Source organism: Protopterus annectens, chromosome 11.part0 (genome assembly GCF_019279795.1).
Source record: "Protopterus annectens isolate FY-2018-M chromosome 11.part0, PAN1.0, whole genome shotgun sequence".
Classification (NCBI taxonomy): domain Eukaryota; kingdom Metazoa; phylum Chordata; order Ceratodontiformes; family Protopteridae; genus Protopterus; species Protopterus annectens.
Window position 1 is genome coordinate 1,215,731,446 of NC_056745.1, and position 17,933 is coordinate 1,215,749,378.

Consider the following 17,933-nt stretch of genomic DNA (forward strand, 5'->3'; position numbering starts at 1 on the left):
CTATTGAGCAGGGAAAATACTTGTTTTTGAGCCTCTGCCCACTATTTTGGAGGAAGGTCTGGAAAACCTCTTGGGGTTGGCAGTGAATGGAAGTAGAATTTGTACCCCTGGGATACAATGTTTAGGACCCATCAGTCCTGAGTAATGGACATCCAGATTTTTTGCATGAAGGGCAAGTTTTCCTCCTAGGGGCACAAGTAATTGGGCAGGGCTGGGAAGGATAATTGAAAAGTCATTGTGAACTTTTTCCATAAGGGGGTGGCTTACCACTCCCTGTTTTTGGGGTGGGGGCACTCCATTGTTTAGATCTCTGCATACCCTGAGACTGTAGTCTGGGTGACCTGTTTCCTCTGGGTCTGGTCTGGGAAGGCCTGGAAGGGGCTGGAAAGGACCATTTTTTAGAAGGCCAATGCCTACTGAATCTAAGTGGTTGCACTTGTAAGAATTCTTTGACAGTTTGCATAGATTTAGTTTTTTCTTCCATCTTTTTAAGAACTTCTTCTGCTTTGGTGCCAAACAAACAGTCCTTATTTAAAGGAGCGTATAGTAATTTGGATTTGACATGATCTGGCAAGGTTTGTTCCATCAGCCATACATGCCTTCCCAGTACAGACCCAGTGACTGCAGCCCTGGAAGATGCTCCTAGGGCATCGAAGCCAGACTGCAAAGTATACTTACTAACTTGGTTTGCAGAATGCATTAGCTCTTGTAAATCTTTATTTTCTGCACATTCTGGAAGTAATACCATTTTTTTAAATTAGTTTCATAATATGTTGCTGGTACTTCAACATATGAAACTGGCAATTCAATGCCCTGATGGCAAGAGTTGCAGAGGTATATACCTTCTTACCCCATCTGTCTAAAGCTCTGGAATCCCTGTCTAAAGGGGTAGGATTTTTGGCTGTAGTAGCCTTAATACCTTTAGGTCCCTGGGAAATGGTCTCTGGTTCCGCAGTAGGATTCTTGAAGAGAAATTTGTGGGAATCAGGTACTCTGTAGTACCTGTCAGGTTTCCTAGGTGCTGGGGGTAATGTATCTGGAGTAAGACTAGATTCCATAAAAACATCATCTACAACATCCAGGACAGGGGGTACAGCTAGAGGCCTGTGCTGAGGCAACTCTAAAAATTCTCTGAGTCTCTTTTTGGACTGAGGGTAGTCTTGGCATTCCCAGTGGAAATGCTCTCTTAAAGTATGCAAGGTTTCACCAAAAGAAAATTCCTCTGGAGGGGAGGCAGAGGGAATGGATTCCTCTGCATCTGAAACCTCATAGGTTGATAAGGGCATGTTATGATAACCAGAAGGGTCAGAGTTATCGGACTCCTGGCTGTAGAATCAGAAGGAAACTCAATTCTTTGTCTCTTAGCAGGGGAAGTCTGGCTTCCCCTAATTAGGGTAATAAGGTCTTCAGCCATTCTAAGCATTTGTTTTTGTGGTATGGGAGCTTGAGCATGTGCTTTGGTCGTCAGTTTTCTAGGTGTAGTGCGTACTCTGGGCCTAAGAAACTCGGTCGTTTTAGCTAGAAATTAAGTCATCGGTTTGATTTGAACATCGGTAGGGTGGAATACACCCTCTGAAGCCAGTGCCTGCAGAGCGGCTCCGGATCCATCCAAGGTAGAGACATCCGCAGGTTCCATAGTCGATGAAGCATCTCGCGGCATACCAAACTCCGAATGGGTCTCAGCAGAGGCCTGCAAATCCACAGAAGCTGGCATCAGGGGCTGCAAAGGAGCCTCACTGAGTACTGGTGGACTGGCGACTAGCTTAACGGAAGCGGCGTCGGCAGTTTTGGATCTATCTGGTCTATCTCTGTCTTTACCTTTACGTTTTTTCAGAAGATCGGTAGTTGGATGGCTTATCAAAGTCTTTTCGGAATACGGAGAATGAGAGCAAAAGAATTTAGCAACAAAGATAGCCCAACAATGAATGGTTCAGGTGTTAAACAAGGCACAAAACTGACAGTGAGGGATGTCGTGGTCTGGGCCTAAACAGGTGACGCAGTAAGAATGAAAATCTCTGTGAGGTATTTGCTTTCCACAGGCAAGACAATTGTTAACTTTTTCTGACATTGGTTAGAGCAAGAAAAAAAGATCCTCAACGGGATACTTAGCTTTAGAAGACTTCAGGATTATAAACTCGAAAACAAAAATTTTAGGTAGCGGCCGACCGGCACGTGCAAACTGCTTCTGCTTCGGGCTCCTCCATAGCAAGAAAAACTGATGTAATGGCATCGGCTGCCTGTTTTATACCCCTGACGACCTGACGTCATGGAAGAAGTGACAGCATCCGATGCAGAAATACTACGTCTCTGGTATTCGGGTCGACTGAGGGCTACCTGCAGGCAGATAACCCAAGTGTGACAACTGCAACAGTGAAACACAAAGAACATCTAACCTTGTACCTTGGTTGACTCAGAACACAAAACAGCTAATGAGGAACAGAGATAGAGCCTGGAAGCAGTGGTACCTGAAACAGACATCTTAGGTCGTTCAATACTACTGAACTCTACAAGATCAACTCAAAACCTTAGTTAACAAAAAGAAAAAAAGCCATTTATTTTAAGTTAAAAGATGTCCAAAAAGCAAACCGAAAGAATTTCTGGGGATCAGTTAACCATCTCCTAAACCCTAGCAAGTTGGCCCAGCTCAAACCTATTCCTCATGACCAACTACAACAGATCTTTCTCTTTTAACTCCCACTTCATCAATGCAGCTGCTTCTCTGCTTTAAAACAACCTCACTAACCCCCTACTCATGTCTAGTCCAGTCCAACCTGTCTTAACTAGAACCATCAAAGAGCTCCTCCTTAACCTTAAACTAACCACTTTAGCAGTAGACAGTCTTTCAGCCGAATTCATTAAACTAGCCACAAATGCATTAACCTTCCCAGAATCCATACTCATCAATAGGTCTGTAACTGATTCCCAAGTTCCAAAAGTGTGGAAGGAAAGTTATATCTTACCTCTACATAAATGTAGCATCTCTAATGATCTTAGTAACTTCAGGCCAATTGATATACTACCTCTACTATCAAATATATTGGAAAGATGCTTTAACGCACATTAACTACAGTACCTCTTACATCCAAACCTACTGTCTGACTCACAGCATGGATTTCATCCTAACCATAGTACAGCAACTGCCTTAGTATCTTTCCTAAATACTATCAGCCTACACTTTAGCGAAATCTTTTGATTTCTGACACCTTTCTTGATCTCTCAAAGCCATTCATAACAGTATGCCATTTTAAAATATTCCATAAACTCAATACTTTCAGCCTCTCTAGTAACACTATCAAATTTCTTAGGTAGCTATTGAACCAATGTGTCAAGTGGCAAATAGCATACCGTTCTTTCCTGTTAACATAGGTGTCCCTCAAGGCTCTATACTAGGCCCACTGCTATTTAATATATTTGTTACTGATTTAAACATCAGTTCAGGCCCCTCCTCAATTATTCAGTATGCAGACGACTACTTATCCATTAATGAACTGCAAACTAAAACCTAGGAATCATACTCCTCAAAAACTGAACTCTGGTTACAACATGAAATAGTATTCAATGCTAAAAATGTAAAAGTCATGCTGTTTCTACCTAGATTTAGACCTGTCAAACATATTAATTTTTCCATTACCTCTTCCAACAATATTATTCTGGATATTGTTCCAACTAACAAACTCCTCAGAGTTGCCCTGGAATAAATTAAATTTGATCTTCTTATATCCAGTGCCATAAAAGCTAATCAAAATCAATGCCTTATACAGAATCAAAACCCATCTCTTAGAACATGCCTGAAATGCTACAGACAATGCTTCCTTCCTATCCAGTCTACTCTATGCAAGTAGTAATACCCAATCCTGCAGGTGGAGGGCCTCTACACCCCTGGAAGGGTATTACTTCCACAATAATACTCACCCTGGAGGACATTATTACACTTAGAGAAGGGGCTGTCTGTAAAATTATTGTGTTTTACTTACTTATTTTTTTTAATTACTCTATTATTTTTAATACATTTTGATGTAAAATAGTTGCTCTGCCTAATGTTTCAAAGTTGCCATAGTATATGTAAATGGTGTTGGAGGAAACATTTTGCATCCAAAATATATAATTTTAAAAAATCTAAATTTTTTTTTTTTATGTTTTTGGTCCCTTACTCCTAAAATGTGTGGTTTGTTGCCAATCACTGGAGACTGAAGTCAGTAAGTAATGGTATACATTTGGCATACAGACTTTATTTCTTAAAGAAAATTCATGTTAACACAAATCTTGTTATTTAAGCCACTTTGTAATTTTATAAGAACTTTTAAAATCTGTTCCCATTTTTGAGCCTTTGTACCCCCTTTCTTTCAGGCTTTATCCAGATTTCTTGAGCTCAAAGGTCAAGAGGTATGTAAACCTCTTTACTACTAATGCCACTGGTCCATAGATCTCACTCTCTCTTTCATAGTGTCACACAGACATATACACACACACACACACACACACACACACACACACACACACACACACACACACACACACACACACAGACACACACACACACACACACTTCAAAACATGATACATGCTAACACAAGTCCTGTTATACAAGTAAATTTGTGATTTTTTTTATAACAGCAATATTTAAAATATTTCCAAGTACACAAGTGATCCCAGAAATGGTAGACTTCTCCAGTTCTTCAAATCTCTTTATTTACAAAGGTATGAGCAGAAAGTGCTCATACCTTTGTGAATAAAGAGATTTGAAAAACTGGAGCAGTCTGCTCTTTTTGGCTTCACTTGTGTACTTGGAATTGTTTGCTTGTTTATTTTGTGTCAGCTTGAAACTTGGAGAATCATGGTGGCTTGTGTTTTTTACTAATATTTAAAATATGTTCCTATTTTAAAATGAGCCTTTGTTCCCCCTTTATTTTAGGCTTTATCCAGACATCTTCAGCTAAAAAATTGAGGGGTATGCAAACCTCTTTACAGTTGCTGCTATCAGTGCTTGATGGCTTTCACTCTTTCTCTCTCTCACTCACACACACACATCACTTTCATGCACACAAGCATGCATACGCTCACACACAGAAACAAACACACACATACACACACAGAGACAGAAACATAAGCACATGCTTTTTTCACTTTTATTTAGTTTTTACACATGCTAAATACCAAAAGCAAGTGTAAAAAATGGTTCGCTCGATCTCGCTCTCACTCGCATGCAAGCATGCATTCACACACCAAACATAAACACAGACATACACACTTTTTTAAATTAAAAAAAAAAATTATATATTTTACACATTAAAAAGAAACACTGCTTAGTGAATATAAAATAATGGCGGCTATTATTTCCAGTCTGAGCTCCACATGAGCTTAATATGATGCTGTGAAGCATCAGACTAATTTTTCAGCAGGTATTATCTGTAGATTAACACCCTAATGGGGAACATTCGTTCTCCAGTCAGGGTGCTGATCTACAGGTCACCCATTCTCTAAGCTATAACAATCTACCCTAATCTTCCTATTATTTGATAACAATGGCTAGAGCAATACTACAGTAAAATAGCATGATTTGCCACTAACATCTCACCACTGCATTGCTCAACATAAAAATAAATGTACAGAGTTTTCCAGATTTCTTTATTATACCCAAATGAACATAGCCTACTCTGCTCTGCACCAAATATTAAATTATCCTTCACTAATGCGACCAGTGAAGTGGTACTGTCTCAAAAGAGAGCTTTGCTCTAAAGAGAAACAGCTTTCCTAACATGACAATTTATCAAATACACTTGGTGAAGTCTTGTACTCATGTCATGTGGCCAAACTCTGAAACCAGATGCAGTTTGACCTCAAACAACCCCAAACTCAAATCACTTTTCCTTAAATCTAAAGTTTGCACTCACTCCTCCTCTCCTGGTTAATCAGTTGAGTCCCCAACCAACTATTACTTCTCTCAATCAGCAGGGATTCTCCTCTCATCAGTAACATCAGAATTTTTCTCTTTGCACAATGGTCGTTCTGAACCTCTTCTTTTCTATATCTATTGATATTGCACATTAACAATGCAATCCTCTTCACCCACTTTTTCACACCATCTTTTCCCTTAGTGCTCTACACATTCAGTAATTTGGATCTCTAGCAACATGAACTCTTGATGTCCTTCTCTTCTTGTACTGCAGTACCCCCACTTCCGCAAGTAGCTCACTCTAACTACTCCTTTTTCACTGCTACATCCCTTTTTTCATGTTTCTTTCTTTCTTTGATAACTGCTACTTGGCACACACATGTAAAGCATATATTACATCACTTCTAATCCAATCATGTTTATAATTCAGCTTTAATACCTGTCCAACTGCTTAACCAAGCCATTTCTTAATTTTTATTGCTTGTCACACTTATCATAGTGGATTTCTCATTAAAGCTGATGCACCTTTTCATCCTATCCCAACAATATATGTATATATATATATATATATATATATATATATATATATATATTTGGTCGAATTCCATTTGGTTAAAAATGGAATATAGCCCCTGCCCCACTGCAGTGCGACCCTGCAGTGAGAATATAAAGTTAGGGGGGATGTGGGGGGCATAGCCCCCCACATAATTGCAGTGTATTCACTATTATATATTTGTATATCCATTAAAAATACATTGAAATGTATAACGTCAGTAAAAACTAGTTGCAAAATATGGGGGGCTGTGCCACCCACACCCCCCTCTAAGTTTATTTTCTCACTCCAGGGTCGCACTGCGGTGGGGCAGGGGCTATATTCCATTTTCAACCAAATGGACTTCGACCAAATGAGCTTTCAATCAAATGAACTTTCAGTGAAGTGGGCTGCCTGAAATCATTTTTGACTAAATGTAATTTGACCAAAAGCAGTAAACCTATATATATATATATATATATATATATATATATATACTTCACCTACTCTCTCCTTATGAGACTATTTTATTTAACATTTGTTTACTGGGAACTCTGACTTGGAACAAAGCCAATTTTCAGTGGAGGCCTGGGGAGAAACGTTCCAGCCGCATGTCTTTATAACGTGGAAGGAAACTGGAGCACCCAGAGGAAACCCACACAAATGCAGAGAGGACATACAGATTCCACACAGAAGGCACCCCATCCGAGAATCAAATTGGAGAACCTCTTGCTGTGAGGCGACAACACTACTGCTGCACAACTACTTATGCCTGACTTAAGATTTCTTTTGAGAATACCGCTAAAACTGCTGATACACAATTGTTTAGATTCCCTTCTTATATTGTTGCCTTTCCACCATGTTTAGAGTAGATGTATATCATCTTCAGCTGATTTTTACACTTATGTGTACTGCTGCAACTGTTGATACTAATTACTTTTATATATTAACTTCTAGTTTATATTGAATCTGTAACTGCGATAATTCAGCTATTGCTGCACTCTCAAAATATCGGCTGTAATTTTTTTTATGTTTTTCTTTTATTAAATATGTTTTTTGAGCTTTTTTTTCCTTGGGCCTCCACTAAAAAGAGGTCCTACATGACTTAGTCAAACCTTCCTGGTAACCAAATTTAAATAAATACAAATATTAATAAACTGACAAATTAAAAGTAAACCTTATAGGAAAAAGGGAACAGGTGCAAACAAGTAATGGACTTAATATATTCTTTACTAAGATCATTCTTTGGGCTAAATAAACAAATTGTGGATGAAGATTGGACAGAAAAAATTAAAAAAAAAACAAATATTAATGAGACCCAGTATATCAACTTATTTGTTAGGCTATAAATTACACAACTGAAAAAATCTATGCATGCCAATTTCTACACTTCAGTTTTATTATTCAGTTATTTATTCAGACAAAGTGTGGTCAACACTATGTAGGAGACTGGATGAATACTATTGCCCCTGTCCAAAAGCAAATAATCTATGGGATATGAAGGGTAAACTAGTCTCTTTCTTTTACAAAGCTACAGTAAAGATTTATGAATCAACAACATTGTTTTTTCATCTATCTACAGTTATTTGTAGATTACATGCATTTATATTTCAAAGTATTATAACATTTTCCAGGAAATGTATAACAAGAAATTGGAATGAACCCCTGATATTATATTTGATAAAAGAAATCAAAGAAATATTTCAAGAAACTAAGCTACACAAACACAAAACAAACTAATGCCTGAAAAGAAATACAAAGAAATTCAAGTTATGGTCTAAAGTTAATAAAGTAGTAGAGGACAATAGTAATATGTATATGCTTAGACTTAATAAAATGTTTTATATATAAGATCATTTTCTAAAGAAAATAATCAAAGTATTATTATGTAAGACTGGAGTTCCTCATTCCCTCCTTTTCCCCGTGTATCCCCTTCCTATCCCATCTTACATTTTGTTTTGAAATAAAAATAGATAAAAAAATGCATTCTGTGGGAAGGCAGTGAGACCCTTCTATAAATACCATCTACGGTTATGGACAGCACACCTTCATAGGACTTCTGTAGATATAGCAGTGCAGATGAGAAAGAAAATGATAAAATAGAGGAATAGAGAAGGAAATATAATGCAACCATTATGAGGAAAGGTGTGTTACATTAATGTGTAGAGGTTGTAGGAAAAAATGATATCAAGAGATGAAGTTTCCCATGCTCTATATACCTCAGCCTTCTATCACTGTGCTCTCTTACCCTTTGCCTCTACTTCCTGTCCTAATCTATACCTCATAAACTGCCCCCCAGCCCACTCCCTTTCTCCACTATATACCACCTAAAAAAAGCTTGTTTTTTTATCTGTACATAAATGTTTTACTTACATGTTTTTTCCATCTGAAATGCTTGTACTTTTAATGTTTGGACTACCTGAATCTCATGTTTGTAAATCATTACCTAGGCTTAGAAATGTTATGACTTTTTTAACAAATTATATATTATCTCTGTATTTTTCACTGCTGTACTACTTTATTTACTTTTGTATAACTATTGTAAAATTGTCTATATCCTGTGGAGCTTTTTTCCGCAGGCCTCCACTCAAAATGGGCTCTTCCAGGCCCAGTGGACTATCCCAGCCATCAAACTGAAATAAATAAATAAATAGGTTGGTATAAAAATGTCATAAATATGTTGAATAATTTAATATTATTGATGTAGTAGTCTTTCCATTGTGAGAGACACAGCACAGGGCAGAGGGGAGATTGTATGATGGGGTTAGTTACTTTGAAGAGAAAGGATGGTGAATATGTTACCTTCTCTTATTCTGTGATGGCAGCCACCATCTGGCTAAGTGCAACATCTGTGGTTCAAACACAGAGGAATAGCAATCATAAGAAAATTTCAACCTCGTGAGAAGACAAGGCCGCATTTTACTTAGTGCTGCACCTTATATGGGTAAGATGGGCACTATAGTGATCCTCAGATTCTGTGAGTGGTTTCTATGTATCCATCAAATGCAACAGCTGAAGAATAATAACATGAAATACTCACGCCATCTCTTCTATGGCACAGGCTGGGTCTTCAAGAATCCATCTTAAGACGGTTGCAGACTTCTCAGTCAGGTTGTTTGAACTGATTCTGTAATACAGGAATAAGAAATAGTTTAACATACTGTACTACATGCTGTCTAAGTAAATTAAAGTATAATTTTGCACACTTCATTGGAAATGGTAAAACTGTGATTTCTAAGTTTAGTTCAGCTATTAGATGATCATTCAGAAAGGAACTTTGCCATCTTGTGTGATTAAGTGCAAATCAGTAAAAAGTTAATGCCCCTGCTAAACAGATGACCTACCGTTCTCCTACCAGGTAGCCTGTATTTGAACTGTTGTGTCTGAAATTAACGAGTCCATTATATCTCTTCATTTACTTTGTGAAAAAATGTAGTTTCACTGAGCAGCTAGTAAAGCTGCAGTAATCTTGTCTCACAATATTATATTCCTACAACCTACCTTCATTGATTGATTTTAAACTTTAGTTTCAATACCCTTTTGAAGTGGATCTGGTTAGACCAGCACTTAACTGTGCCTTGACAACTCTGTATTATCCATTGGTATTACATTAGTATAGACATTATGTAAGTCTCTGGTTCCACTTATCTTTCTTCCTGTTATGAGAACTACAATCTATGCCGAATCCATAACCCACATTATATTTGTATCTCAAGCTTCTGCTGAAGGTGACATATTATTTACCCTTTATGTATAGTACAGATGAGACTGTCAATCTTGTGTGTTCTATTATCTGACTATAAGTTTTTTTGTTTTGATAATCTTTATATGTATTGTATGCCTTATTCACAATAATATGTACTTTTTAGTGATTTGTTTCTTTCCAGGACAGCAATATGAATGTGTCCTTCCGGTTGGACATCCCTTTTTTAAAAAATGTAAACAAACAATCAAATAAATAAATAATCCCTTAACAGATGGTAGGTAGTGTAACTATAAATACTATGGAATATACTTCCTCACTTACAGAGAACTGTGCGATGCTTTTCCAGTGTTTCAATTGCATTCAGAGTAATCCAAGCTATGATAAGAATATGTTCTTGATTAACTGTACCTGTACTTGCTTTATACAGTGATCCCTGCTGTTTTTGAGGATTTTTAAAGCATTTATTTATTGTTATAGCATAAATAATAACTTCTCTGTTTGCTGGCATTTCTAGTTTGTGTGCCTCCAAAACTCATTTGCAAAAGGGCGAATTAACCAAGGACTTAGCTGTTTGTCAGTTTGCTGTTCAGTCTGCACCTGAGAGCTGCTTTTGCTGTGCTTTTACATTAGCAGAGTCCAGGGTCAGACGTCTTGTGGCAGAATGTGTTCACCTGAGCTCCTTGAGTTGGGAAGCAGTAGGGAAAGCTCCAAGTGCAGCTATTTATTGGCTAAAGGGCATAGGAGTCAGTTTACAAGTTTTTTTTCTCTGTGTGGAGCTTCCCACCATTCTACAGAGGTTAGCAGTGCCCTGTATAGTAACAAACACCTAGAATTTACCTATAAAGTTAGGATTAGATCTGAAACCTGTTAAACAGCATGGCACTGTGCAGATATAAGCTTAGAGCATCTAGCTTGTGCACTGAATAGCACTACCATATGCTAGCGTTATATAACATCCTGCCCTTAACCCCAGAAACTAACCTAGGAGACCCCCTGTTAAAACACAATCCTCAATCATAAACAGCCAACCCTATTACAGAACCAAAATCGCACAAAACAGGGCTATAGTGCTCAGAACCAAATGCCCACCGTGAAACACAATAAGAGCACTTGGAAAAAGCCCACGACACTCCTCGATATATATTTCAAATTTTATTAAACATTCCACACACTAAAATCCAGCCACTTCAGGCTGCTACAAGCATAAAACATTAACACTTTCTAAATAGTAATACAGCGTTTTCGTCTGCAACCAGACTTCCTCAGATGAGATGCATACTTCGATCAAATCTCCACTTATATACTTTCTTCCTAAATAGTTAAAGAATTTCATTGGCATGTGGTTGTTTATGAGGAGTGAATTACTGTATTGTATTTTATTTAATATAGTTGTTTTAATCAATTTTTGATTAATACGACAACTTACTTGCTTGAAAAAATACTTTGGAGATGAAGTTATGAATTATAGTAGTAGTTCCTGCTATGTCCACTAGAGAGTGCCATTAGTTAATTTTAGGGAATGAACATTTTTTATTATAGTTTCATAGTTTAGTACTAGGCTATCTGCCCTGGGGCATTTGCAAGCCTAGCCCTAGAGATGTGGCTTTCGCCACCCCATGTAGTGGTACTAAGGTGTATAGAATAAATTTAGAATACTTTGTCTAGTAGTGACACATTGAAGACCCCCTTACTTATTAAAATTAGTTTACTGTGCCTCTGTCAAGTAGTGACACAGGGGTGACCCTCGGGGTAAACCTACGATCTCCCATCCACTCATCAAGATTTCTCTTGAAGAGAGTCAGTGAGGGGCTCTGCCTAACATGAACTGGGATTCTGTTCCAGAGTATGGGAAGCCTCTGAGTTATGAATCTGTCCCTCCAGCATGTTCTATTCATGTTTGTACTGAGGTTTAAATCTTTGGCTCTCGTGGTTCTTATGGATTTGGATTTTTTGAGGTGGAGCATGTCCATCAATTCCTGGTTGGACATGGCCTTGTACGTCAGGCACAGATCACCTCTGAGCAGGCGGTATGCTACTGAATAGAGCTGGAGTTTCTTTAGCCTGGTAGCATATGACATGTTGGAGACCCTTGATCCTCTTGGTGAGGTACTTCTGGGGTCTCTCCAGCTGTTGTAAGTGCCGGGTAAGGTACATACCAAATGGGGCATTGTACTCAATAATGGGCCTGATAAGGGAGGAGTACAGGGGCACGATGACCTCCTTTGATCTGGATGTGAACCCCTTCATGATAAGGTGGGCAAGGTAGAAAGTCTTTCTAACCATTTTGGCAACGTGGGTGTCAAATGAGAGGTCACTATCAACTTGGGTCCCCAGGTCTCTGATTACTTTTTCCATACTCAGTGGGTTACTGTCTATGTGATAATTTGTGGGTACTTTGTTTTTCCCAAAGGGGATGACTATACATTTCTTGGCATTCAGTTTAAGGCCATGATTCCGGCACCAGTTGTCTGTTTTGGTGAGGCCTTTCTGTGGGATGTATGTGTCAGCTGGTGTATCGACTATGGCGCCTAGTTTGCAGTCATCTGCGAACTTTGTCAGCCACAACCCTCCCATGTTTGTTTTCACAACTGAGAAGTAAATGCTGAACAAGAGGGGTCCCAGGACAGAGCCCTGTGGGACACCACTTGTGACTGGCTTTGAGTCTGACATGGCTCCTGCAATTTTGACTTTATGGGTTCTGTTCTTTAGCCAGTTTGCAACCCATCTTGTGACATACAGATTTACATTTAAGCTGTTTAGCTTATCTATGATCCCTGAGTGGGGTATTGTGTCGAAGGCTTTAGCCAAGTCCAGGTAGGCTGTATGGACTGCCTTGCCCTCATCAACGGCTCTAGCGACTGTTTTGAAAAAGTCAACCAGGTTCAAAAGGCAGGATCTGCCCTTTACAAAGCGGAACTGGGTGGGATCAAGTGTCTGTAGGTCCCCAATGTCATTGTTTATGAGTTCCATAATAATTCTTTCCATAGCTTTGCAGACCAGGCTGGTTAAGCTTATGGGGCGGTAGTTCCCATGGTCTGTAGTGGAGCCTCCCTTGTGGAGTAGAACCACTGTTGCTGTACGCCAGTGTTCAGGTACATATCCTGTAGTAAGGCTAAGGTTAAATAACATTTTTGTATGCGGGTTTAGCTCCTCTTGGAGTTCACGTATCACGCAGCCGGAGATACCATCAGGTCCCATGGATGCTGTGTTTTTTGCTTTGCTGAGGGCGGTTCTCACCTGGACATCAGAGATAACAGGGAGGTTAAATTCAGCTGGGATGAGTATTTCTTCTTTTGGAGGTGAGGGAGGGGAGAAATTTGCACTGAACCTGTCTGCCAGAATGTTGGCAATATTTGTGGGTTCGGTAAATTTTTTGTCGTTGTGTACTAACTCTGAGCATATCTGAGGGTTTCCGCCCAGGTTTCTAACATAACTGAAGAATGCCTTGTGGTTATCTTTAGTGTCCTTGGCGATTTTTCTCTCAAACTTGGCCTTGGATGTTTTTATGAGAGAACGTAGCTTTCTACAAGTGCTGATCAGAGATGCCTTCCCTTTATGGGATTTTGCTCTGTCTTGCAGTAGCTTCCTTCTTTTGTTATGCAATTTGTTTATGGCTGGGGTCCACCAGACAGGACGCTTTCCTTTGGTGGAGAGGGTCTTGGTTTTATTTGGGATTGCACGATACATGCATTCTTGGAGATGTCCGTAGAAAGCATTTGTGTAGGATTCAGCATTGTGGGATGTGGTTTCCATTGGCCCTGTGGGCTTAAATGATACCATCTCAGTCTTAAGAAGTGTAAAGTTGGCTTTTGAGAAGTTTCTCACTGTAGTCTTTTGTGCTGGGGGTGGAGGTGGTAAATGTATATCCAGGGTGATTAGTTTGTGGTCAGATCTCACCAGTGAGGGGGATACTTCTGGTGTGGAGCATTTTGTCCCCATGTTTGTGATGATCAGGTCTAGTATATTATCCTCCCTTGTGGGAGAGGTGACTAGCTGTTCCATTGCATTTGAGTTTATGAATTCCTGGAACCTTTGGGCTAGGGTGTTAGGGCTAGAATAGTGCACCCAGTCTATGTTAGGGTAGTTGAAATCTCCCAATATGATGGTATTTGGTGAGACATTCATATCTTCCAATGTCTTCAGGAAGGCTGAGTGGGATTCTTGAGATTGGGAGGGTGGTCTGTAACATACAACCAGTTGTATAGCAGTTTTGCCTACAGTTAGCTGCACCTGGATGGTCTCCAATGCTTCATGAGTTGCCACTAACCTGGAGGTGTGGGTATCCTTGATGAATATGGACACTCCCCCTCCCTTTGTGGTTTGGCCCGGGTTTTGGAGCCGAAAAGCATGATATAAGGTAAAGCCTGGTAGCACTGGGGTGCTCTCAGGAGCCTTGAACCAGGTCTCGGTTACAGAGCAGACATCGATGTTCTCCATACTGAGGAGTGCTTCGACAGCCTGCATCTTGAGATTTAGACTTCTGGCGTTGAGTAGCATTACCCTTAATTTTTTTCCATTTTTGTTTTCTAAGCAGGTCGGTTCATCTTTTGAGCCTTGCCTAAAAAAGGCACTATGGGGGTGGCAAGAGCCTTAGCCAATATCCGGAAGCCCAGTGGTGACAGGTGCAAACCGTCCCTTGCGAAGCAGCGTGGCTTGTCCAGCATGTCATCCCAAGCAGACAGACATTGGATCCCCCTAGAATGACACCAGTAATTGAGCCAATTATTAAAGCTGATCATCTTGTCTTTGTATTGTGGCATCATTCTTGGTGAGGGCAAGATGCTGCTCAGGGTCAGGGTCATACCAGCCTGGGCTACATAATCAGAGAGCTCCTCTATGTCTCTTTTCATGTAGTCCAAGGAGGTACGTCTCAGGTCATTCACACCAGCATGGACAATGACAGAGTCATATTTGTACGTGCTTTTGAGTGACCTGAGTGCGTGTGTTATATGGCGGATTCTAGCCCCCGATAGGCAGCGTACTGTAACCCTCTCCTTGCTCAACCTTATGACTGAATTATTTTTTATGAATGAATTATTTTTATGAATAACATTTTTATGAATTAACTATTATTTTATGAATGAGATATTTGTGTAGGAATGGATTATTTAATGAATTTTAATAGTGAGTTATATGTATTGTTGGTTATTTATTTAGTTATCTGGATATATGTATTTATTTGGGGGAAGAGCGCAGAAAGTTTTCTGCCAATGAAATTCTTTAACTAATTAGGAATGAAAGTATGTAAGTGGAGATTTAATTGAAGTATGCATCTCATCTGAGGAAGTCTGGTTGCAGACAAAATGCTGTATTATTATTTAGAAAGAGTTAATGTTTTATACTTGTAGCAGCCTGAAGTGGCTGGATTTTAGTTTGTGGAGTGTTTAATAAAATTTGAAATATATACCGAGGAGTGTTGTGGGCTTTTTCCAAGTGCTCTTATTGTGTTTTACTATTACAGGGCCAGACATGATATGCAATTCCCAAATGTCTCTGTAGCCAGCTTGGTAAATTTGAACATCCTAAGGTAATGTAGCAGTTGTCTCATGTTCTGAGACAACAAGTTAATCACTAAAGAAAATAACATGGTATGTGAGAGACGTAAATGCAGAACTTTCTTGGAGGCTAAAATCTCACATACAAATGACGTTGTCAGGAATAACAACACTACATCCCTCACACATACAATTCATGACACAGACAGATTGTCTTATGCTGAGGTGCTTAAAAGAAGCTTTCCCAAACCTGAAAGACGTCCACAGCCACCTAATGACAGCACTGCTCTTCAACAATCACTAAAGGACACACAAAAAGCAACACCAAACACCTCACATAAGCCTACATATAATGGTCCCCAAGTGCAAAGCCCATGAGGCAATCATATAAATTAACAAATACTGTTGTCACTGGGTACTCCATTGTATGACACACAGATGACCCTTCACCAGGCAGGACAAGGATGAGATAACAGGCAGTTGCCTGTCTAGAGCCAGGCTCCATAATTTCATGCATGCATTCAAGTTACTGCACCCCAGGTACCAATATGACTCCATCATAGTTCATGTGGATGTAAATAACTTGAGACATAACTTCACTACACTACATGAAAAGAGACATAATGGATCTCTCAGAATATGTCTCACAGATAGGTATGAGCCTTTCACTGAGCAGCATTCTCCCTTCCCCAAGGATAATGCCACAGTAGGAGCATAACTTTATTGATTTTTAATAATTGGCTTAGTTTCTAGTGTCATTCCAGGAGGATTAAATATCTGTCAGCATAGGAGAACATGATCAAAAGACCAAGTTGCTTTGCCAAGGATGGGTTGCACCTGTTCTCCCTTAGGCTTTCAGATATTGGCTAAAACGTTATCTATCCCCTTAGAGCCTTTTTTAGGCTATGCCAAAATGACAAAACTACCAACGTAGTGAAAAAGTCTACAAGAAACTTTAATGTTCTACTGTTCAATGCTTGGATCCTAAACAAAAAACTCTTCACCCTTCAAGCACTCTTCATTCTGGAGAATATGGACATCTGTGCCGTGAGCAAGACTTGGTTTAAAGCTGTAGAAAGTACTCTGTAAGTGCAAGGCTGCAGTGTCTTGCACACATTTAGACCAACAAGGAGGTGTTTCTTTCTTTGGTAGCAACAAACATTCCTCCAGGTTGGTTACACAGGATATACCATGGACCTCATCCACATGCAAGTCACCATAGGTAAGGTCTCCTCACAATATCATGGCTAGCTACAAGTCAGCATCTATGTCCCCAGAGTCTCACAACTCTTACCTAAACCTACTAGAAGTGCATACCATCTAACCAAACACCCAATTCATGAGTGACTTTACTAAATACTGGGAAATGTACATTACCTCAAACTCACAATCACAACATTTCCTGGATTTTATTAAGAAAACACTCTGGAACAGATGCTACACGCTGCATCCACAGGATTAAACATACTGGATCTGGTACTTAACAAAATGGGAGAGTGTTGCACTCCCCTCATGTCAAGTTCTCAACAGTGAGGTCAGATCACAAAGCTGTCTCATTTGAAGTAAAAATCAACCCAGAAAATTTAGCTAAACCAGTGACAGTTAGCAACTATTCTAAGGCAAAATACATCATATTAAGTGACAGTTTGTCAAAATTCCCCAACCCTGAGACCATAGCTACCTATGCAGAATTATTCAGAGTCACTATTCAAATGTGAATGGCTGCATAGAAGCTGCCATACCTTCCGGAAATAAACCCAAAACAAACACTAAAACAAACCTCACTGGTGGAATCCTCACCTAAACAGGATATACAATAAAAGAAGAAAACTCATGGCCAAAAATCAGGAAAAGCAACTCCTTTAAAGACAAGTGCTCTCATATACAACTAAACAAGTAACTAAGAGGTCTAATTAAATCAAACAAGGCCATCTATGAGGTTGGAATAGCCTTGCAGGCTAAAGACAGTCTCTAAGGCCTTCTTCAGCTATGTCTGGATTCTCAGAGGTAGCACACGACAATGTGCTGAACTGGTGAAGAATGGTACCACCTACCCTGGTTAGGGTGACATAGCAAATCTACTGTCTGATAAATTTAGCTCAAATTTCACTCCTACTTCCCTGCAGTTCTACCAGGTGAAATCCCCTCTAACATACTCCCCCCAGCTATCAGCAGGGGCCTGGTTGGCAGCAGTCACTAAAGCCAAGAACACCACATCCAAGGGTCCTGTCAATATCCCCGGTTGCCTTCTGAACAGTCTAAAACATAACCTATTAGGACCACCTGAGGTACTCTTCAACTACAGTA

At 39.5% G+C, this 17,933-nt stretch overlaps 1 protein-coding gene across 5 annotated transcripts in view; it reads right to left on the reverse strand.

The window, feature by feature from the left end:
* LOC122815796 (protein NLRC3-like) overlaps positions 1-17,933 on the reverse strand; it is a 590,699-nt gene that overhangs the window by 61,697 nt on the left and 511,069 nt on the right. For all 5 annotated transcript variants that reach the window (XM_044088586.1, XM_044088585.1, XM_044088587.1 and 2 more), the window contains one exon: positions 9,466-9,552. In XM_044088586.1, the coding sequence (XP_043944521.1) occupies positions 9,466-9,552 (87 nt within the window). The remainder of the gene's footprint in view (positions 1-9,465; positions 9,553-17,933) is intronic.